The sequence below is a fragment of the Babylonia areolata genome, chromosome 29 (assembly GCF_041734735.1).
Source record: "Babylonia areolata isolate BAREFJ2019XMU chromosome 29, ASM4173473v1, whole genome shotgun sequence".
NCBI classification, from domain to species: domain Eukaryota; kingdom Metazoa; phylum Mollusca; class Gastropoda; order Neogastropoda; family Buccinidae; genus Babylonia; species Babylonia areolata.
In genome coordinates this window covers 18,356,075-18,380,115 of record NC_134904.1, presented here as the reverse complement: position 1 = coordinate 18,380,115, position 24,041 = coordinate 18,356,075, and the positions used below count along the sequence as shown (strand labels likewise).

Here is a 24,041-nt window from a genome sequence, read left to right as displayed (position 1 = left end):
GACTGAAAACGGGAAAAAAGAAAGACATTCATGTCATGCTGTATTTGTTATGATAATTATCTTACCAACTGCCAGTTCCGTCACAGTCTTCCCAGAAAGGTCAAATCAAGGTGTGGAGATGTGCAGGCAACAGAAAAGTAAAGCGAAAACGTGACAGAAAATGTGAGTTTTGGGGAGACTTATTACGAACACTCCACAGGGGGTTGATCGATATGTGGCTGGGTCAGAAAACGCCTACTTTTGAAAATGGATGAATCACTAAACAAGCTCCATAACTATGTGGAAACGATTGTGATATTGAAATAATGCTGTTAGTTTTGACTCCCGTTCTTCTGTTTTAAAACAAACTCATACATTTGTCCTGCCATCCTTTCTCATCACACTACAATGAAAACCACACAGCTGGGCATAAAGATGACAAACAGTTTCTACAGCCAACTAAAGTAAAGTTGATTTTTGCACAGAATCAGTACACATGCTCAAGCCAAGTAAAACGTTTTGTACATGTCATTAAAGTGCACAGCATCATTAAAACAAGACGTAGGAATAGAGTGTTTGGCACTGCAGTTTTGCACAGACATCTAAAGAAACTGCCATTAAAGTGCTGACAACTGAAAAAAAAAAAAAAGAGAGAGAGCAATTATTGTGCACCGAACTGAATCTCATTGACATAAGCAACAAATAATACTGAACCTTTCAAAATGTCATCATAAGCCAGCCCCTCACGTTATTCTTTTGATGTATTATGCGTTCAAACCAAATGTCTTTCAGCAAATTTGGTCATGTTACACATTCTGAACCGACTATCTTTCATCATTTGTGAATCCTCATCACGATTGTTTTCCTAAATATATCACACATTTTGATTCGGCTGTCGTTGATGTCAACAAGCCTCAGGCCATAGTTAGAACCCTACACCATGGACCAGTTTAATTCACACAGTGAAGCCTCAGGCCATAGTTAGAATCCTACACCATGGACCAGTTTAGTTCACACAGTGAAGCCTCAGGCCATAGTTAGAATCCTACACCATGGACCAGTTTAGTTCACACAGTGAAGCCTCAGGCCATAGTTAGAATCCTACACCATGGACCAGTTTAGTTCACACAGTGAAGCCTCAGGCCATAGTTAGTATCCTACACCATGGACCAGTTTAGTTCACACAGTGAAGCCTCAGGCCATAGTTAGAACCCTACACCATGGACCAGTTTAGTTCACACAGTGAAGCCTCAGGCCATAGTTAGTATCCTACACCATGGACCAGTTTAGTTAACACAGTGAAGCCTCAGGCCATAGTTAGAATCCTACACCATGGACCAGTTTAGTTCACACAGTGATGTCACCTATTCTCTACCGTTGTGCTCTTTGTAAGAAAATGCCCAATTGTCAGATTGCAAGAGGGAAGAGGGAACTGTTTAAGTTCTTTTATAAAAAATAATATATATCATTACTTTCTCTGTACTTTCTGGATTTTTTTCCTTTATCGTTAAACGCAAATACCCCCCCTCCCCCACCCCCCCCAAAAAAAAGCAATTAAAGGGGAACTGCTTAGTGTTTTAAAAACTATTACATATATTTTTCATTCCTTTCTCTTTAACTTCTGGGTTTTTCCCATTTCTCTTTAATCGCAAATACCCCTCACCCCAACCCCCGAAAAAAGCAGTTTTTATACTTATCCTAAGTGCTATCCACGCGGTGTGTGTGTGTATGTGTGTGTGTGTGTGTGTGTGTGTGTGTGTGTGTTTAACTTCCAGTGTTATCCACCTTTGAGTAAGGCCTGAATGGTGTAAACAAGGGAGGGTATCCACTTCCTATTCTGATCTTCTGGTTCCGTCCTGGCTCTCGGTGGTCCTCACTTTTAAAGACAACAACAAACACCTGTCCTAAAAAGCTGATGGCGTGTTCACACTGGCACCAAACCACTCCCTTCTCAAAAGGCACTCAACAGAAAGGAAGCAAAGGAATCACGTGTTCACACACCAAAAAACCCAGCATCTGACCGGCACACACAAAGCCGTGGGTTCGATTCTCTCCATCCATTGTTCGTGGCAACAGAGGAGAAGTCGTTAATATTCTTCTCAGTTCTTTTTGTCGTTCTCACCATTGGACCAAGTCACTTTAATCATCATCATCATCACCATCACGACCATTATCATCGTCATGACCATTATCATCATCACCATCATCATGACCATTATCATCATCATCATCATGACCATCATCACTGTCATCATCATCATCATCACCACCATCATCATCATCATGACCATTATCATCATCATCATCATCATCATCATCACCATCATCATCACTGTCATCATCATCATCATCATTATGACCATTATGACCATCATCATCACCACCACCACCACCACCACCACCACCACCACCATCATCATCACCACCATCATCATCATCATCATTATCACCATCATCACTGTCATTATCATCATCATCATCACCACCATCATCATCATCATGATCATCATCATCATATCGTTTTGGACACATCAGTGTTGGGAATCTTTTCTCCATTGTGACAGTGTGTGCTTCGTGCATTACTGGGAATGGAATCGGACAAGAGGGATAGGTCCTACTCCTAACAAGCACAGCAATGACACTGTTAATTTTTCTTCTCAGCATTCACTGACTACAGCTTCAGTTCCAACAAGGCGTCAAAGTGTGTGGACTGATCCATATACGCTACACCACATCTAAAAAAAAATGACTGCAAAGGAAAGCTGATGGGGTATTTTAAACATGGAAGTGGGGAAGATCCATAACCTAGTATATTCCAATTTCAATCGATCCCTTTGTCATGCAAGTGTGGCTGACACCCTGAAGAAGAAGGAACTAAAGCAAGCACCCATGAAACACCCCAGTGATCTGCACTAAAGTCTTCAAGTCTGCATGAAGTTCAATAACAAAACAGGAGACGTTTCGTTTCAACTGACCGTCGCATTTCTCCTTTCCGCGAACTCTTCACATCATCAGTCAAAAAAAGACACACGCTATTAACCAACACAAACGAAATGGTTGGCTTTTTTGCTCAGCCACGCTGACTCTCTTTTTTGCAGTTCATACACATGCGACAAAAAAAGCACTTAAAGAACACCTCCACCTCCCCACAGAACCCCCCCCCCTCCAACCCCTCACGCCCCCCTCAAAGAAAAAAACATTTCTCTTTTCCTCTACCGTCATCATGATTCTTCTTCACGTTCACACCCACGATCAAGGATCAAGGTCAACGACTGTCCGTTCTACGTTAGTGCAGGTCAGAGACAATCCAAACTACAGCTACACAAAGTTCTCTGCAGGAAATGAAACGCCTGGTGAACCGCTGTCTGACGCCCGGTCCTCACAAGATGGCGACGGGGCGGGCCAAGGGGCATCACTCTGGGCTATACTGGTTGGGGTTGAACCGGCGGCTGTGCCCTGAAAAAACACACAGAGCAGACCACATCAACGCCGTGAAGGCACTGGCCTGGAATAAACAGGAACTGATAGGAGTTATGGGGTTATCTGTTAACACATGATCAAACAATGATGTGATGGAATAATAACGAATCACGCGCTCTGTGCGTTTTACCCCCCAACACATGATCCAATAATGATGATTTGATCGAATTGGGGGGGGGGAGTGAACGAAACAGAAGCTCAAATAATGATTGGATGGAATAACAAACAACATGTTATGTGAGCCATCTGACTCGAGGCATAATGATTCCGTGGGGAAATAAAATCAGGAAAAAAAAGAAAAAAGGGAGAGATTCATGAACACACAGAAAGAAAAACAAACAAACCCAAACACAGGAGCAAAGAAATGGAACATGAACACAAACAAATAAAGAAACCAATGCGTGGATAAACATATGGTTGACTAAATATCTGTTCAAACATCTATCTAACCACAAAGATATAAATCAACAAAATAATATTGAGCAAATAAATGGAAACATACAGAAATAAAGATGATAATGATAAACTATCTATATCAACGACGTCCAGTAGTCACAATGTCTTAAGTTATCTGTATCAACATCTATCAGACTGACTGATAAACAAACTGAGGATCAACATCTATCAAACTGACAAACTAAATGACTGACTGACTGACTGACTGACAAACTACTTTCTTCGATGTTTTCTCAGTTATCCTTGTCCTTGGCTAAACGATCTTAGAAAACAAAGAAACACACACCTCTGCCAAGCCTTCCACCTCTTGTATTCTTCTTCTATTCTGTCAGTTAACTAACTAGCTAACTAACTAAAAAAAACCAACCAACCGACCAATCAACTAACCAACTCTGAGAGAGAGAGAGAGAGAGAGAGAGAGAGAGAGAGAGAGTCTATGCAGTTAATAACTGATACTTGTCATGAGAAAAAATACATTGCAAACACTGGAACAATTCCAGAACGGACAGAGAATCACTGTACATCAGGTCAACGAAGGATGTCCATATAATCTTCAGTATCTGTCACTGCCAGTGTCGACTTTGATAAGGCCGTTGATTTAGTTTTGAAAAAAAAGAAAGAAAGAAGAAATCTTGCTACAATTTCTCTTTTAAATATTTGACATATTAGATATAAATACTGATATCAAATCTACATATGTAACAGCTCTCGACAATTTCATTTTATCAGACAAGGAAACATTTTACGCCTATTCTATGTTGCATAATAATTCAGATTGTAGCATTGCCTTTCAAAGTATATCTGCCATTCAAGAGATGACACAACTTTTTATGTTGATGAACTGCAGACAGACGAGTCTTATCATCAACATCGTTATGTTTACTTCTTCTTTTTCTTATATGTACACACACACACACACACACACACACACACACACACACACACACACACACACACACACACACACACACACACACCTATATATATATATTATAAATCAAAGTGGCACACGCTAAGGTGCATACGTTATCGACTGTTTGTGAACATATCAGCAGGCAACATATACATATCAGTGGGTGAGTGAGTGAAGTGTGTGTGTGTGTGTGTGTGTGTGTGTGTGTGTGTGTGTGTGTGTGTGTGTGTGTGTGTGTGTGTATGCTTGCACAAGTGCATGTTAATACCCTGGCTAGGTGCATTTATTTAAGCATGTGTATAAAGGCATCCACAAGCAAGTGCTTTCACACACACATGAATACATCTGCGAACAAATACATATAAAGACCGCATGTGCAGCTGTAGGCACAATGAAACTAGTGGCAGAGCATATCAAAGATACAGTCACTTGGACACCATTAGAATTTGTATAAAGTCAGCCTCCACAATGATAACAATAAGCATAAAACAACATACATTTATTAAAGTTGTTAACCTAAACGGCCATTTATTGTGTTCAAAACACACTCGAAACCTAAAGCTAATCCTTTATTTCAAATACTAATAATGATGATAATAATGATAAGATGATAATAATAACAATAATAATGATCCAATAAAAAGAATGTCCAAGACAAAAATGATGATAGTAACGGTGACGATATGTTTGTCAATATTTTTTGCTGTTATTCACACAGTTGTCATCACTTTCATACGCTGCATAGAAGCTAGAACTAGTAAGGTTTCGGAAAAACACTAGATGAAAAGGTCTGTGTTGCTAAATCCTAAACAGAAGAAAGGGGACAGAAGACATGTGTGGCTAAATCCTAAACAGAAGAAAAGGGACAGAAGACATGTGTGGCTAAATCCTAAACAGAAGGAAAGGGACAGAAGACATGTGTGGCTCAATCCCTAAACAGAAGGAAAGGGGACAGAAGACATGTGTGGCTCAATCCCTAAACAGAAGAAAAGGGACAGAAGACATGTGTGGCTAAATCCTAAACAGAAGAAAGGGGACAGAAGACATGTGTGGCTAAATCCTAAACAGAAGAAAGGGGACAGAAGACATGTGTGGCTAAATCCTAAACAGAAGAAAGGGGACAGAAGACATGTGTGGCTAAATCCTAAACAGAAGAAAGGGGACAGAAGACATGTGTGGCTAAATCCTAAACAGAAGAAAGGGGACAGAAGACATGTGTTGCTAAATCCTAAACAGAAGAAAGGGGACAGAAGACATGTGTTGCTAAATCCTAAACAGAAGAAAGGGGACAGAAGACATGTGTTGCTAAATCCTAAACAGAAGAAAGGGGACAGAAGACATGTGTGGCTAAATCCTAAACAGAAGAAAGGGGACAGAAGACATGTGTGGCTAAATCCTAAACAGAAGAAAAGGGACAGAAGACATGTGTGGCTAAATCCTAAACAGAAGGAAAGGGACAGAAGACATGTGTGGCTAAATCCTAAACAGAAGGAAAGGGACAGAAGACATGTGTGGCTAAATCCTAAACAGAAGAAAGGGGACAGAAGACATGTGTGGCTAAATCCTAAACAGAAGAAAAGGAACAGAAGACATGTGTGGCTAAATCCTAAACAGAAGAAAGGGGACAGAAGACATGTGTGGCTAAATCCTAAACAGAAGAAAAGGGACAGAAGACATGTGTGGCTAAATCCTAAACAGAAGAAAGGGGACAGAAGACATGTGTGGCTAAATCCTAAACAGAAGAAAAGGGACAGAAAAGATTAGACCATAACGGGAAAACAGAAAAAAAAGAAACATTTGAATGCTGTTTGTGTGGGTGAACTATTCACTGGTCGTTTGCGTTTTATGATGAAGATGATGATGATGATGACGACGAAGATGGTGATGATGTTGTGAATACACTAACTGATATATAAATCAACTGAAAAGGGGAAAGAAAGAAAGCAAAAGAGAGAAAAAGGAAAAAAAGAAAGAAAGAAAGAAACGATGGATGAAAAAACAAACAAACAAACAAAAAAATCAGTATACATTAACAGGAAATAAATGCTGGATGAAACCACCTCCCAACACACATATACAATCTGCTTTAAAAACTTATACTACAAGAACAAATCACTTAAAAATAACAAAGAAAAATATATTGAAACATCATGCTATCTGAGTGTTTACCAAACCACCACAACTCCATAAAGCAATAACATACATAATGTGCAAACTGACATACAACAACATAGTAGCTAAACATCTTATCAAAATGAAGGCTCTCACAAGATGGTACGATAAATCATGGAAAAAAACCAAACAAACACGAAAAAAAACACGAAATGAAGTGAAAACGAAAAAAGACGTACCTTGCACTCTGAACGAGAACTGAGGCACTGACGCAAGGCAGTGAGGCGGACTTTACACTACAGCACGCCAAAATGGTAAAACAGCAACAGAATCAACGCAAAAACGGTAAGTCCATTCAAGTGCTGAAGGTTGCTCACACAACGAAACAAGACTGAAGAAGGAGAAGTAGACTGACAGAAGAGATCAACCAAAACGTCTCAAATACACGAGCGAAAGTCTACAACTCTAATACTTGTTTAAGAAAAAAAGAAAGTAATTTACACGTCTCCATATATGAATGAAGCCAGTGAAACTCCTCTATTTCTACTACTGGAATAGAACAAAGTGGGGTATCTACAAAAAAGAAAAAAAAGAGAGAGAGAAAAAGGAGACAAGTTTCTGATACAGGTTTCACAGTCAATCAGCAGAAGAGACAGCACACTATTTCAGCATGACTTTTAAAGAATCTCACTATGGAACGTAAGCACAGGGTTGACCAAAACAATGAAGGACCACTTGGGGAACTTGCACAGTCTTCCTGTCAGGGGAGATGACTGCTGAATGTCCAGCACCACTCACAACCAAAGCTGCTGTTTTGCACGTGGGTTTCCATTTCTTTTTCTTCTTCTTTTTTTAACAATGAAAAACTACAGCTATCGTTCATAAACCAGCTACTGGCTGACATGAATTGTTGGCTGAAGCATCAATATCTCAATGTGTTGGGGGGTTTTCAAGGTGTTCATGGTGCACGTGTGGCTAAAACAACTGTGTGTGTTCAGAGGTCAGACGTCAGTGGTGTGTGTTCAGAGGTCAGTGGTGTGTGTTCAGAGGTCAGAGGTGTGTGTTCAGAGGTCAGAGGTCAGTGGTGTGTGTTCAGAGGTCAGAGGTCAGTGGTGTGTGTTCAGAGGTCAGTGGTGTGTTCAGAGGTCAGTGGTGTGTGTTCAGAGGTCAGAGGTCAGTGGTGTGTTCAGAGGTCAGTGGTGTGTGTTCAAAGGTCAGAGGTCAGTGGTGTGTGTTCAGAGGACAGTGGTGTGTGTTCAGAGGTCAGTGGTTCAGTGGTTCAGAGGTCAGTGGAGTGTGTTCAGAGGTCAGTTGTGTGTGTTCAGAGGTCAGTGGTGTGTGTTCAGAGGTCAGTGGTTCAGAGGTCAGTGGCGTGTGTTCAGAGGTCATGAGGTCAGTGGTGTGTGTTCAGAGGCCAGAGGTGTGTGTTCAGAGGTCAGAGGTTGACCAAAGGCAGCCTTTTTTCTGAATTATCCCTCGATTATAGTTAAGACTTTCATCTGCCGCTCTCGCCCTTTCTTCCAAGTTTGACTGGAAAATCAAACTGAGCGTCTAGTTCTTCGGATGAGACGATAAACCCAGGTTCCGTGTGCAACGCGCACTTAGCGCACAGGAAAAGAACCCACGGCAACGAGAGTGTTGTTCTCTGGGGAAATTATGTGGAAAACATGCACTGTGATAGGCACACAAACATAAACATGCATGCACTCAAGGCCGAAGTAAGTGTGTGGGGCTATACTGCTGGTCAGGGATCTGCCTAGCAGATGTGGTGTAGCGTATATGGATTTGTACGAACACAGTGACATCTCCTTGAGAAAGTGAAACTGAAACTGAACTCGATTATTCTGACATTTTATGAAAAATAGCAAAAACAACAACGACAAAAAGTGCCTTCGTGAAATGGCCCATAACTTCATATGAACTCTGTAGATTCTCTCTCTCTCTCTCTCTCCTCTCCACTTTTATCTTTGGAGTTGAGAAGTTCACAGCCCTGTCATTTGACAATGTGCTGTGATCGATACAAGGCATCTCCGAGCTTTACTTAGAAAATCTTTATACAGCACATCGGTACAGGAAGTGATCTGCCAGCCAAGGCAGTGTCACCTGTATAATATATAAGTACAGCAGTGTGTGTGTGTGTGTGTGTGTGTGTGTGTGTGCGTGCGTGCGTGCGTGCGTGCGTGCGTGCGTGCGTGTGTGTGTGTGTGTGTGTGTGTGTGCGTATATGAGTCAGTGTGTGTGTGTGTGTGTGTGTGTGTGTGTGTGTGTGTGTGCGTGCTTGCGCTTCATGCGTGCATTCGTGCGTTTATGCCTGCGTTCATGCATGTGTGTATGTGTGTGTATACGTGCATGCGTGAATGCTGACATGCGTACGTGAATCTGTGTATGTGGATGTGTGTGAAAGGGTCCAAACTATACTCACCATACATGCACACGATACATACACACCGCATGCATATATACACAGTATATAAATCATTACAAAATACTTGTAAATATGAATCATCTAAACATGCACATACATTCAAGTAATTTATTTATGACAGCCCTGTGTGGTCGGCTAGGCAACAAAAGATAGAGAGCATTCTGCCATGATAAACTAAAGTTCGTTCATTCAATATTTCAAAAAAAAAGAACATCAAATACACACAAGCCGGATGTGCCAGACACACAATGACAAAGTTCCCGACACCGTGTTACAGGCAATACACTGTTTCATAAGGATAACCACACCGCAGTATGTGAAACCATGTAGTTGTATTCATGTAAGCTTGCACACAACGCATAATTTCAGTGTGCTGGGAAAAGCCATTCGTGTGAATGTATCCACAACCGTGCAGTACTAAGGCACACATGGGGGTGATGTACAACACCAACATGTAATATATGTGTTCTTCGGCCGGTTTAACGTCTTTTCACATTGTGTGATTTCAGACGAAAGAGCGAAAGAATGAATTAAAACAAAGGAGTGAAAACCTAATACAAGTTGCAAACTGATAAGAAACAGTTACATCAAATAGCCAACTGGACCATGAAGCAAGCTTACAGGAACCCTTTACAATAACAACAAATAATCAACATATTCCAATAATCTTTCCAGAAAGCTAAGTCCCAAAGGCTTTAAAGCCTCACATTAAAATTGTGTGTGGGCCTATTTGAAAATATTCCTCAACATTAGCGAGTGAACTGTGTACCATATTTGGTTTTAAATTAATCAAAAATAATCTGAAAACGAATGAAATGATTTGTACTTTATGTCGATAAGCTGTAGCGAGGATACAATTGAGCGACATTCTGGAGACTAAATATACTTCTTGGGCACTGTTTTTTAAGTGTAAAAAAAAAACTTGCTCTAAAGCTCTGAGGCTACGGTCACACACACACACACACACACACACACACACACACACACATTCTCATACAAATGCTTATTGGCTCAGGGATAACACGTACGCACTCGCCTGCACGGATCAGACACAAACACTACTGTTGCACCAAGAAAGGATGTGCACGTGCTATGTGTATACAGCGTTCACACAGCACGTACATGTATATAAAAAGTGTGCTTATGAAGCCTTTATACAGACACAAGATTATTTCTTTTGAAAGTTGTCTCTGAATGAGTCTCGGTACAGTATGACAAAACAGCAAACATGAATCTGTGAATCTGTTCGAATAAAAAAATATTCACGATGGGAAATCTTTCAACAACAATTCAGCAGATACTAAGTGAAATCCGCTCTGTATAATGAATATTTACAAACCTTACAATACAAGAAACAGCAATTTTCTGAGAGCCTGCATATGCATATCAACAAATCTGGCAACACTGCAGAAGTGCATCCGAAACTAAAAGTTCTACAAAGGAAAACGAAACACAGACCCCAACATTTTGTTTGTTGCTTCATTCCCAGCACCCAATGATCTGTGGTGTCTTCTATTGTTTGTCACATAACTTGCCATCATTTCGTCACCCGGTTGTTCACTACCTGTCCTTGCATTCAAGTCACCACGAGGCAGTACTCAATACCATCTTCTCTAGTAAAATAACAGACACTGGACTATCTTCAGGTGGAACATAACGTGTAACAACAAATCTTTCTTCAAACCAAACAATCTTCCTGTCCATTCTCATACAAACTAAACTGTCAAATTCTATGTGCACTTGTCAACACATACCGTTGACCATTTTTTGTTTCTTTATTTGATTATCAATTTACTTATTTATCTATTCATAAAGAGTTTGTAAAGCGCTTAGAGCTTGGTCTCCGACCGAGGATATGCGCTGTATACGTATCAATATCATTCATCACTCATTCATCCGTTGACTGACGAACGATGAGGATGATACTGATGGACGATGTTACAGACACTCTTTGGTATGAGACGGTGTGACAAGGCTTCACTGTACACTTCTTTTCGTAAAAAAAAGGTGTTTTACAGACCAGGCAGATGCCTGCAGTGCTGCTGGGGAGAATCTGATCCCCGCTGTCATCAAAGACACGTGACATCTAGCTACGAAGTGCGCACACAACACTCACTTCTGTGGACCCGGGGGTCACTTGTATGAGGCGATCTTTGCAGCGCTAAGTTTGCTTAACGTTAAGAATGTTCCCAACTCCACGGTGAAATTCCACATACTTCTGAATATGTTTAACTCTGTGCAAACTTGGCGCTGCAAACTTCGCCTCATGCAACCACAGTCAGTTCCATATACTTAGGAACATTCTTAACTCTAAGCAAACTTAGCACTGCAAGGATCGCCTCAAGTAACTACAGTGAATTCCATTTACTTAGGAACAGTATCCAACTCAAAGCAAACTTAGCACTGCAAAGATAATTCCATTTACTCAGGAACAGCATCCAACTCAAAGCAAACTTAGCACCGCAAAGATCGCCTGAAGAAATCTGGCCCTGGTCTTCTCGTTTAAGCTGTTAGTGTACTGAACTGTGGGCAGGACAGGAGCCTTCAGTAGAGGCCAAAACACCCCGACATAATGTTCAGAGCCTTCAGTAGAGGCCCAAACACCGCGACATAATGTTCACACTGTGGGCAGGACAGGAGCCTTCAGTACAGGCCCAAACACTCCAACATAATGTTCAGAGCCTTCAGTAGAGGCCAAACACCCCGTCATAATGTTCACACTGTGGGCAGGACAGGAGCCTTCAGTACAGGCCCAAACACTCCAACATAATGTTCAGAGCCTTCAGTAGAGGCCAAACACCCCGTCATAATGTTCACACTGTGGGCAGGACAGGAGCCTTCAGTACAGGCCCAAACACCCCAACATAATGTTCACACTGTGGACAGGACAGGAGCCTTCAATAGAGACCAAAACACCCCGACATAATGTTCGGAGCCTTCAGTTGAGGCCAAAACACCCCGTCATAATGTTCACACTGTGGGCAGGACAGGAACCTTCAGTACAGGCCCAAACACCCCGACATAATGTTCAGAGCCTTCAGTAGAGGCCCAAACACCCTACATAATGTTCAAAGCCTTCAGTAGAGGCCAAAACACCCCGTCATAATGTTCACACTGTGGGCAGGAGCCTTCAGTAGAGGCCAAAACACCCCGTCATAATGTTCACACTGTGGGTGGGACAGGAACCTTCAGTAGAGGCCAAAACACCCTGACATAATGTTCACACTGTGGACAAAAACCGAACCAACACGGCCAATTAGGAAAGTCCCACGTGTAGCACTAAAAGAGAGAGGAAAAAAAACAACAAACTATTGTGCTCCGTAGACTTGCATGCAATTGAGGAAGAAAAAATGAGATCCAACAGCCTCCAACTGTCTGCCCGTGACAAAAACGCCGTTGGCATGGTGACCGCTACGCCAGAACAAAAACGCCGTTGGCATGGTGACCGCTACGCCAGAACAAAAACGCCGTTGGCATGGTGACCGCTATGCCAGAACAAAAAGTTTTCCTGGGTGTCCACAGAGTTTTGTCGAGAGGGATTTTGTGCATGTTTTCTATCGTCAGGGATTTTGTGCATGTTTTCTATCGTCAGGGATTTTGTGTTTTCTATCGTCAGGGATTTTGTGTTTTCTATCGTCAGGGATTTTGTGCATGTTTTCTATCGTGCGTGTTTTCTATCGTCAGGGATTTTGTGCATGTTTTCTATCGTCAGGGATTTTGTGCGTGTTTTCTATCGTCAGGGATTTTGTGTGTGTTTTCTATCGTCAGGGATTTTGTGCGTGTTTTCTATCGTCAGGGGTCAGGGATTTTGTGCGTGTTTTCTATCGTCAGGGATTTTGTGCATGTTTTCTATCGTCAGGGATTTTGTGCGTGTTTTCTATCGTCAGGGGTCAGGGATTTTGTGCGTGTTTTCTATCGTCAGGGGTCAGGGATTTTGTGCGTGTTTTCTATCGTCAGGGATTTTGTGCGTGTTTTCTATCGTCAGGGGTCAGGGATTTTGTGCATGTTTTCTATCGTCAGGGATTTTGTGCGTGTTTTCTATCGTCAGGGGTCAGGGATTTTGTGCGTGTTTTCTATCGTCAGGGATTTTGTGCGTGTTTTCTATCGTCAGGGGTCAGGGATTTTGTGCGTGTTTTCTATCGTCAGGGGTCAGGGATTTTGTGCGTGTTTTCTATCGTCAGGGATTTTGTGCGTGTTTTCTATCGTCAAGGAGCAGCGTGCTGACGTGTCGGGACAGCTGAGTCAGTAAGTGTCTGACTGAACAACACAAACTCCAAACTGACCTCACCACACAGCATCTCGTTCACTCGGAAATTAGCTAACGTTTGCTTTCATAAAAAAAATCAGAACAAAAACGTCATCAACAAGAAAAAAGCGGACAAAGACGGAGCGATTCTTGTATGGGACAGAAATCTGTGCAGACAGCAAGCCTTCAGACGGATCAACCATACCAACAGCCAACAAAAAAATGTGATACATCGACCCTCCCTAAAAAGTGGTGAAAGGTCCCATAGCCTCTTACGGCCATCGGGGCAGTGAATTCGTGTCCACTGTGACCAGGGCTCGGCATGGGAAGGCAGTGAATTCATGTCCACTGTGATCAGGGCTTGGCATGGGAAGGCAGTGAATTCATGTCCACTGTGTCCAGGGCTTGGCATGGGAAGGCAGTGAATTCTTGTCCACTGTGTCCAGGGCTTGGCATGGGAAGGCAGTGAATTCTTGTCCACTGTGACCAGAGCTCGGCATGGGAAGGCAGTGAATTCATGTCCACTGTGACCGGAGATCGGCATGAGAAGACATTGAATTCATGTCCACTGTGACCAGGGATCGGCATGGGAAGGCAGTGAATTCATGTCCATTGTTACCAGAGCTTGGCTTGGGAAGGCAGTGAATTCATGTCCACTGTGACCAGAGCTTGGCTTGGGAAGGCAGTGAATTCATGTCCACTGTGACCAGAGCTCGGCATGGGAAGGCAGTGAATTCTCGGCATGGGAAGGCAGTGAATTCATGTCCACTGTGACCACAGCTTGGCATGGGAAGGCAGTGAATTCTCGGCATGGGAAGGCAGTGAATTCATGTCCATTGTGACCAGAGCTCGGTATGGGAAGGCAGTGAATTCCTGTCCACTGTGACCAGAGCTCGGCATGAGAAGGCAGTGAATTCATGTCCACTGTGACCAGAGCTCGGCATGGGAAGGCAGTGAATTATGTGACCAGGGCTCGGCATGGGAAGGCAGTGAATTATGTGACCAGAGCTCGGCATGGGAAGGCAGTGAATTATGTGACCAGAGCTCGGCATGGGAAGGCAGTGAATTATGTGACCAGAGCTCGGCATGGGAAGGCAGTGAATTATGTGACCAGAGCTCGGCATGGGAAGGCAGTGAATTCATGTCCACTGTGACCAGAGCTTGGCATGGGAAGGCAGTGAATTCATGTCCACTGTGACCAGAGCTCAGCATGGGAAGGCAGTGAAATCATGTCCATTGTGACCAGAGCTCAGCATGGGAAGGCAGTGAATTCATGTCCACTGTGACCAGAGCTCGGCATGGGAAGGCAGTGAATTCATGTCCACTGTGACCAGAGCTCGGCATGGGAAGGCAGTGAATTCATGTCCACTGTGATCAGGGCTTGGCATGGGAAGGCAGTGAATTCCTGTCCACTGTGTCCAGGGCTTGGCATGGGAAGGCAGTGAATTCATGTCCACTGTGACCAGAGCTCGGCATGGGAAGGCAGTGAATTCTTGTCCACTGTGACCAGAGCTCGGCATGGGAAGGCAGTGAATTCTCGGCATGGGAAGGCAGTGAATTCATGTCCACTGTGACCAGAGCTCGGCATGGGAAGGCAGTGAATTCATGTCCATTGTGACCAGAGCTCGGCATGGGAAGGCAGTGAATTCATGTCCATTGTGACCAGAGCTCGGCATGGGAAGGCAGTGAATTCATGTCCACTGTGACCAGAGCTCGGCATGGGAAGGCAGTGAATTCTCGGCATGGGAAGGCAGTGAATTCATGTCCACTGTGACCAGAGCTCGGCATGGGAAGGCAGTGAATTATGTGACCAGAGCTCGGCATGGGAAGGCAGTGAATTATGTGACCAGAGCTCGGCATGGGAAGGCAGTGAATTCTTGTCCACTGTGACCAGAGCTCGGCATGGGAAGGCAGTGAATTCATGTCCACTGTGATCAGGGCTCGGCATGGGAAGGCAGTGAATTCATGTCCACTGTGACCAGAGCTCGGCATGGGAAGGCAGTGAATTCATGTCCACTGTGACCAGAGCTCGGCATGGGAAGGCAGTGAATTCATGTCCACTGTGACCAGGGCTTGGCATGGGAAGGCAGTGAATTCATGTCCACTGTGTCCCGGCTCGGCATGGGAAGGCGGGGCCCAATCCTCTCTTTTCGCCCTGGTGAACTCTGGATCACAGTCCAACACCTGACCTATTCTGCCACAACGCCTCCCTGCACATCGGGTAAAAAATCTCCAAACTCTCCAAGCACCTCCCCACCAAGGACTTCACCACCAAGCACCTCCCCACCAAGGACTTCACCACCAAGGACCTCCCCACCAAGGACCTCCCCACCAAGGACTTCACCACCAAGGACCTCCCCACCAAGGACTTCACCACCAAGGACCTCCCCACCAAGGACTTCATCACCACCAAAAAACCTCACCACAAAAGACCTTACCATTAAGGACCTCACCACATAAGACTTTACCATTAAGGACCTCATCACTTAGGACTTTACCATTAAGGACATCATCACCAAGGGCCTCACCATTAAGGATCTCATCACTTAGGACTTTACCATTAAGGGCCTCACCACCAAGGACCTCACCATTAAGGACCTCACCACCAAGGACCTCACCATTAAGGACCTCACCACCAAGGACCTCACCATTACGGACCTCACCACCAATGACCTCACCATTAAGGACCTCACCACCAAGGGCCTTAACATCAAGGACCTCACCATTAAGGACCTCACCACCAAGGACCTCACCATTAAGGACCTCACCACCAATGACCTCACCATTAAGGACCTCACCACCAAGGGCCTTAACATCAAGGACCTCACCACCAAGGACCTTACCATAAGGGACCTCACCACTAAGGACATCAATAAGGACCTTACCATAAGGGACCTCTCCACTATGGACCTCAACAAGGACCTCACCACTAAGGACCTCACCACGTAGGACCTCACGACCAAGGACCAAAGCGTGCAGGCTGACACATATACTCGACTCCACACCTACTTTAACATCTTGACTGCTGAACCTTGGCTAAACGAGATTGGTTAGCATGAGTTAGATGAAAGGCAGTCACAAATTTCTGTGTGTGCACTTACCAACAGCGCCATTGCTTTGCTGAACAAAAGAGTTATGATCCCAAGGGGAGGACGTCCAGACACAGAGTGGCGACTGTGACATCCTGACCTGTAAGCTCTGCCCTAACTCAGTGGGGTGACAGCCCTTCACTGACATCCTGACCTGTAAGCTCTGTCCTAACTCAGTGGGGTGACAGCCCTTCACTGACATCCTGACCTGTCAGCTCTGCCCTAACTCAGTGGGGTGACAGCCCTTCACTGACATCCTGACCTGTAAGCTCTGTCCTAACTCAGTGGGGTGACAGCCCTTCGCTGACATCCTGACCTGTAAGCTCTGTCCTAACTCAGTGGGGTGACAGCCCTTCACTGACATCCTGACCTGTCAGCCGTGTCTGATCTCAGTGAGGTGACAGCCCTTCACTCACGAACGCACTTAGCAGCAGCAGTCAAGGGACGAACGTCAAGATACCAACACTCTGACCCGCGTCAAGGGCTGTGCTGTGTGCAGTAACTACATGCCTTACAGTGGGAGACACACCCAGAGGTTGAGGGAAGCCCTAACTGCCCTGAAACTTGCTTACAGTGGGAGACACACCCAGAGGTTGAGGGAAGCCCTAACTGCCCTGAAACTTGCTTACTGCAGTGAATTACAACAGAGACAAACCTGTCGTCGTCCATAACCCGTTCCGTCAGACACACCCACCCACACTGTCTTCTCACACGGCTACATCCGTGTCAGAGGTCGGTGGCCCATGTAGTCTGCAGTCCAGAGAACACATGGGGAAAGAAAAAAACAACAACACACAACGCAAAGAATCCCATCTTTATTCGGCACTCCGGGCAGCTCGTCGTTCTGGTGACTGGGATCAGGAATCAGGTTGAACCTCCCCCCCTCCCCCACCCACCCACATGCCTTCCTGTCCCCCCTACACCGTGTGTCATGCTGCTATCCCCCTCCCTCCCCTCCCCCACCAACCACCCCCATCCCTTCCTGTCTCCCCCACACTGTGTGTCAAGGTGCTCTGCCCCCCTCCCTCCCCCCTCCCCCACCAACCACCCCCATCCCTCCCTGTCTCCCCCACACTGTGTGTCATGATGCTCTACCCCACTCCCTCCCCCTCCCCCACCAACCACCCCCATGCCTCCCTGTCTCCCCCACACTGTGTGTCATGGTGCTCTACCCACCTCCCTCCCTCCCCCCTCCCCCACACACCACCCCCATGCCTTCCTGTCTCCCCCCCACTGTGTGTCATGGTGCTCTACCCCCCTCCCCCCCACCAACCACCCCCATCCCTTCCTGTCTCCCCCACACTGTGTGTCATGGTGCTCTACCCCCCTCCCTGCCCCCTCCCCCCTCCCCCACCAACCACCCCCATGCCTTCCTGTCTCCCCCCCACTGTGTGTCATGCTGCTCTACCCCCCTCCCTCCCCCCTCCCCCACCAACCACCCCCATGCCTTCCTGTCTCTCCCACACTGTGTGTCATGGTGCTCTACCCCCCTCCCTACACCCTCCCCCCTCCCCCACCAACCACCCCCATCCCTTCCTGTCTCCCCCCCACTGTGTGTCATGCTGCTCTACCCCCCTCCCTCCCCCCCTCCCCCACCAACCACCCCCATGCCTTCCTGTCTCTCCCACACTGTGTGTCATGGTGCTCTACCCCCTCCCTCCCCCCCTTCCCCACCAACCACCACCCCCATCCCTTCCTGTCTCCCCCACACTGTGTGTCATGGTGCTCTATCCCCCTCCCTCCCTCCCCCCTCCCCCACCAACCACCCCCATCCCTTCCTGTATCCCCCCCACTGTGTGTCATGGTGCTCTACCCCCCCCTCCCTACACCCTCCCCCCTCCCCCACCAACCACCCCCATCCCTTCCTGTCTCTCCCACACTGTGTGTCATGGTGCTCTACCCCCCTCCCTACACCCTCCCCCCTCCCCCACCAACCACCCCCATCCCTTCCTGTCTCTCCCACACTGTGTGTCATGGTGCTCTACCCCCCTCCCTACACCCTCCCCCCTCCCCCACCAACCACCCCCATCCCTTCCTGTCTCCCCCCCACTGTGTGTCATGGTGCTCTACCCCCCCTCCCTCCCTCCCCCTCCCCCACCAACCACCCCCATGCCTTCCTGTCTCTCCCACACTGTGTGTCATGGTGCTCAACCCCCCCTCCCTCCCCCACCAACCACCCCCATCCCTTCCTGTCTCTCCCACACTGTGTGTCATGGTGCTCTACCCCCCTCCCCCTTCCCCCACCCCCTCCCAACCACCCCCATCCATTCCTGTCTCTCCCACACTGTGTGTCATGGTGCTCTACCCCCTCCCTCCCCCCCCTCCCCCACCAACCACCCCCATCCCTTCCTGTCTCTCCCACACTGTGTGTCATGGTGCTCTACCCCCCTCCCACCCTCCCCCACCAACCACCCCCATCTCTCCCTGTCTCCCCCACACTGTGTGTCATGGTGCTCTATCTCCCTCTCCAACTGTGACCCCCTGGAAGGTTTTTCTCCCATTTCCGCTCATACCCTAACTACTCACATGCGCGCGCGCGCACACACACACACACACAATCATGCGTGTATGCCCATAGTCGCATACAAACATGCACGCACGCACATATACATGAAGAGATGCACGCGCACATGCACGCACGCACCTCCCGCCTCCGCCCCCCCCCCCCACAGACACACACAGACACGCAGATACACACAGACACAGACACACAGAGAGAGAACCTGACTTATCCTATTCTCCCTTTTCATTGTCTGGTTCTCAGTAGTGTTTTTCCCACCCAGAAAGGAACACGATGTCTTTTGGATCTTGTTCTGTGAAAATGTTCACTTCTGTTGTTTGCGTGAGGTCGGAATATCACAGTGATAACAAGAAATAGAACACAAATAATCTGTATTGATGTGCACCCTGCAAATCACAATTATTATCCATTTGTGTGAAAGTCTGATATGAAAGTGACAAATGAAAACATGACTGTTGTGTCTGTAAAACTAACAAAGTGAGAAAGTCTGTAAAAATGTGTGGCTTGTAAAATGAACGGGAACCTTATTTTACAACCCAAATTTTTGTTGTTGTTGTTGTTGTTATTGTTGTGTTGTTGATTTACATATTTTTTTCTATGGGCGTGAAAGCGCTTTTATCTATCCGCACACGATTCAGCACTGAACAAATACTTTCATTGTTATGATTATTATTATCAACACCATCATCAAAGACTTCATTACAATGTAATGTAAAATGTACAGACACAAGTTTCTAACAATGCAAATTACGTTCCTACGAATCTAAGATATGTGACATGCTTCTACTCCGAAATAAAAGCAAACATAACCAAATCTGAAAAAAAAATCTAGCAGTCAATGCAATGATTTTCAGAAGGAGAGAGGAAAAAATCTACCAACTGTCGGAGATGTAGCAGTCAATGCAGTGGAATACATCCCACACTGGCCAGTGTTTAGTCTCCCTCCACTGGACCTTGAGTGGTGGTCTGGACAGCTAGTCATTCGGATGAGACGATCAACCGAGGACTAGTGTGCAGCATGCACTTTGCGCAGGTAAAATAACCCGGAACATCAAGAGAGAAGAGATGTTCCTGGCAATATTTGAAAGTACCCCCCCCCCATATATATATATATATATATATATATTTGTGTGTGTGTGTGTGTGTGTGTGTGTGTGTGTGTGTGTGTGTGTGTGCGTGCGTGCGTTCATGCGCGCCCACGCGTGCCTGAGGCCTAAATGAATGACAGAGGAAACGAATGATGAGCGCCTAAAGGCAGCTCACGGTCAGCTCTACCCAGACAGACAGTCAGCTGTACAAATGACTGTGTGTGTTCGTAAAGCGCTTAGGGCTCTGGCTGTGAGCGGGGAGAGGCCCTATGACACAGTGCCCATATCAACCAACCAATCAATCCAACATTGTCCATCATCAACAATAAAGAGAGCTAACTCTCTCCATACACAAGGTACACAACTTCAAGTCAGTGCTGCTTACCTATTCAGCTAGCACACAGGTTAACAAATTTATTGATAATTTACTCTCCTGGCCTCGTTATTCATTCGTGTTCAGTCAAAAAATCCATCGAGGCAGCCATGTTTGTTCTGCATTGTCCGTATATTCTGTTTTGCATATTCAGGATTAAAACGCCATGCCAGTCTTGAATAAAAAGCTAATTCGTGTTTGCACATTTCTTCTGTCATTGGTGCCGTGTGCACATGTCAAACTGTCGTGCAGAGGATAAGCCCGGCGCTTCCTTTTTTTTGAGGAAGTGTCTGGGTTTGTTCCAATGTACCTTTTATTTACCTGTGTGCTTGCTGAATCGGTAGCATAAGCAGCATTGAATTGAAGTTGTGTACCTTGTGTATGGAGAGAGTTACCACTCTTTGTTGTTTGTAAATCATTTACTCTCCCACACGTACACGGGCGCAATAGCCGAGTGGTTAAAGCGTTGGACTTTCAATCCGAGGGTCCCGGGTTCGAATCTCGGTAACGGCGCCTGGTGGGTGAAAGGTAGGGACTTTTCCGATCTCCCAGGTCAACATATGTGCAGACCTGCTAGTGTCTGAACCCCCTTCGTGTGTATACGCAAGCAGATGATCAAATACGCACGTTAAAGATCCTGTGATCCATGTCAGCGTTCGGTGGGTTATGGAAACAAGAACATACCCAACATGCACACCCCCGAAAACGGAGTATGGCTGCCAACATGGCTGGGGTAATAACGGTCATACACGTAAAAGCCCACCCGTGTACACACGAGTGAACGTGGGAGTTGCAGCCCACGAAAGAAGAAGAAGAAGATATACTCGCATCATTCTTTCATCATCACGTATCAACCACTACTCACGGTAGTTACTGGAGCGCTCAGATTCTATCTCGTCGTGGTAGTCGTCCCCACGGCTGCTCTCGGTGGCGCTGATATGGCCTCCCCCGACCCCTCCGCTACCATAGGACGTGCTGGTGACGCTGGCCTTGCGGTCGGCCCGGCTGCTGTTGTGGTGGTGGTGGTGGTGGTGGTGGTCGTGCTGGTGGTGGTGGTGGGAGGAGCTTCGGGCACTGCCCGTGCTCACGTTGTCACTGTCCCCTGGAACACAGGGCGTGGGTTGTTGGTTGTGTGGTGTGGTGTGGTGTGGTGTGGTGTGGTGTGTTGTGGTTTGGCAGTGTTGTGTTGTGGTTTGGCAGTGTTGTGTTGTGTTGTGGTTTGGTAGTGTTGTGTTGTGTTGAGTTGTGGTTTGGTAGTGTTGTGTTGTGTTGTGCTGTGTTGTGTTGTGGTATGGTAGTGTTATATTGTGTTGTGCTGTGTTGTGGTTTGGTAGTGTTGTGTTGTGTTGTGGTTTGGTAGTGTTGTGTTGTGGTTTGGTAGTGTTGTGTTGTGGTTTGGTAGTGTTGTGTTGTGGTTTGGTAGTGCTGTGTTGTGTTGTGGTTTGGTAGTGCTGTGTTGTGGTTTGGTAGTGTTGTGTTGTGGTTTGGTAGTGTTGTGTTGTTGTGGTTTGGTAGTGCTGTGTTGTGTTGTGGTTTGGTAGTGCTGTGCTGTGTTGTGTTGTGGTATGGTAGTGTTGTATTGTGTTGTGCTGTGTTGTGGTTTGGTAGTGTTGTGTTGAGTTGTGGTTTGGTAGTGTTGTGCTGTGGTTTGGTAGTGTTGTGTTGTGGTTTGGTAGTGTTGTGTTGTGTTGTGCTGAGTTGTGGTTTGGTAGTGTTGTGTTGTGGTTTGGTAGTGTTGTGTTGTGTTGTGTTGTGGTTTGGTAGTGTTGTGTTGTTTTGTGTTGTGGTTTGGTAGTGTTGTGTTGTGTTGTGATTTGGTAGTGTTGTGTTGTGTCGTGGTTTGGTAGTGTTGTGTTGTGGTTTGGTAGTGTTGTGTTGTGTTGTGTTGTGGTTTGGTAGTGTTGTGTCGTGGTTTGGTAGTGTTGTGTTGTGGTTTGGTAGTGTTGTGTTGTGTTGTGGTTTGGTAGTGTTGTGTTGTGGTTTGGTAGTGTTGTGTTGTGTTGTGGTTTGGTAGTGTTGTGTTGTGTTGTGGTTTGGTAGTGTTTTGTTGTGGTGTGGTAGTGTTGTGTTGTGTTGTGGTTTGGTAGTGTTGTGTTGTGGTTTGGTAGTGCTGTGTTGTGTTGTGGTTTGGTAGTGTTGTGTTGTGTTGTGGTTTGGTAGTGCTGTGTTGTGTTGTGGTTTGGTCGTGTTGTGTTGTGTTGTGGTTTGGTAGTGTTGTGTTGTGGTGTGGTAGTGTTGTGTTGTGTTGTGGTTTGGTAATGTTGTGTTGTGGTTTGGTAGTGTTGTGTTGTGTTGTGGTTTGGTAGTGTTGTGTTGTGGTTTGGTAGTGTTGTGTTGTGTTGTGGTTTGGTAGTGTTGCGGTTGGGTAAGTCTGATTGGTGTTTTGTGGTGTGGTGTGTAGTGTTGTTTCACGTTGTGTTGGGTTGTTTGTTGTGTGGTGTGACATTGTGTGGTGTGGCATTGTGTTGTGTGGTGTTGTGAGGTGTTGTGTTGCGTGGCACTGTGTGGTGTGGCATGGTATGGTGTGGTGTTGTGAGGTGTTGTGTTGCGTGGCATCGTGTGGTGTGGCATGGTGTGGTGTGGTGTTGTGAGTTGTGTGGCGCGGCATGGTGTGGTGTGGTGTTGTGAGGTGTTGTGTTGCGTGGTGTGGAGTGGATGGTGTGAAGTGGTGTGGTGTGATGATGATGTTGGTGATATAATAAATGAAGATGATTAAAACAACAGCAGCAACAGTGATAATAGTAACAATAAATGACACAACTACTGATGTTGCTGCTGCCACTACTTCTACTACTACTGATGCTGCCACTACTACTGCTGCTGCTACTACTACTACTGCTACTACTACTACTACTAGTACTGATGCTGCTGCTGCTACTAGTGGTGCTGCTACTATTATTATTGTTATTATTATGAGCATTTACGCCTAATCTTGAAAATAAGCCCTAGGCGTTCACAAATAGAACACATGTAAAAATAAAAAAGGAAAAATTGAACACAAGATAACAAACAACATTGAAAACTATTCATCCCCCCCCCAACACCCCCCACATAAAAATACACACAAGCACACGCGCACGCACACGCACAAGTCATAGCACACAATCGTAAATAGTACACAGTAAAAAAAAATACCACCAACAAATCCTGAAACTATCAAAACTCACTCACTGCACAAATAGTCATTTTAGTTCATACTGGAAACGGATGAGCTGTTGAGAATTAATCTGGACGGGGAAAAGGTGGGTCTTCAGACTGTATTTGAAAGAAAGCAGCGAAGATGAGTGTCGGAGAGGCTGAGGAAGTTGATTCCAAAGAAGGGGGGGGGTTTGGTATGAAAAACTGCGTTGGCCATACGT

General features: G+C 45.7%; 1 protein-coding gene across 1 annotated transcript in view; it reads right to left on the bottom strand.

Moving 5' to 3' along the window:
• The window catches only part of LOC143274675 (rabphilin-3A-like), a 185,828-nt gene that overhangs the window by 38,234 nt on the left and 123,553 nt on the right, over positions 1–24,041 (bottom strand). The window contains exon 7 of the mRNA XM_076578553.1: positions 21,548–21,784. Coding sequence (XP_076434668.1) covers positions 21,548–21,784 — 237 coding nt within the window. The remainder of the gene's footprint in view (positions 1–21,547; positions 21,785–24,041) is intronic.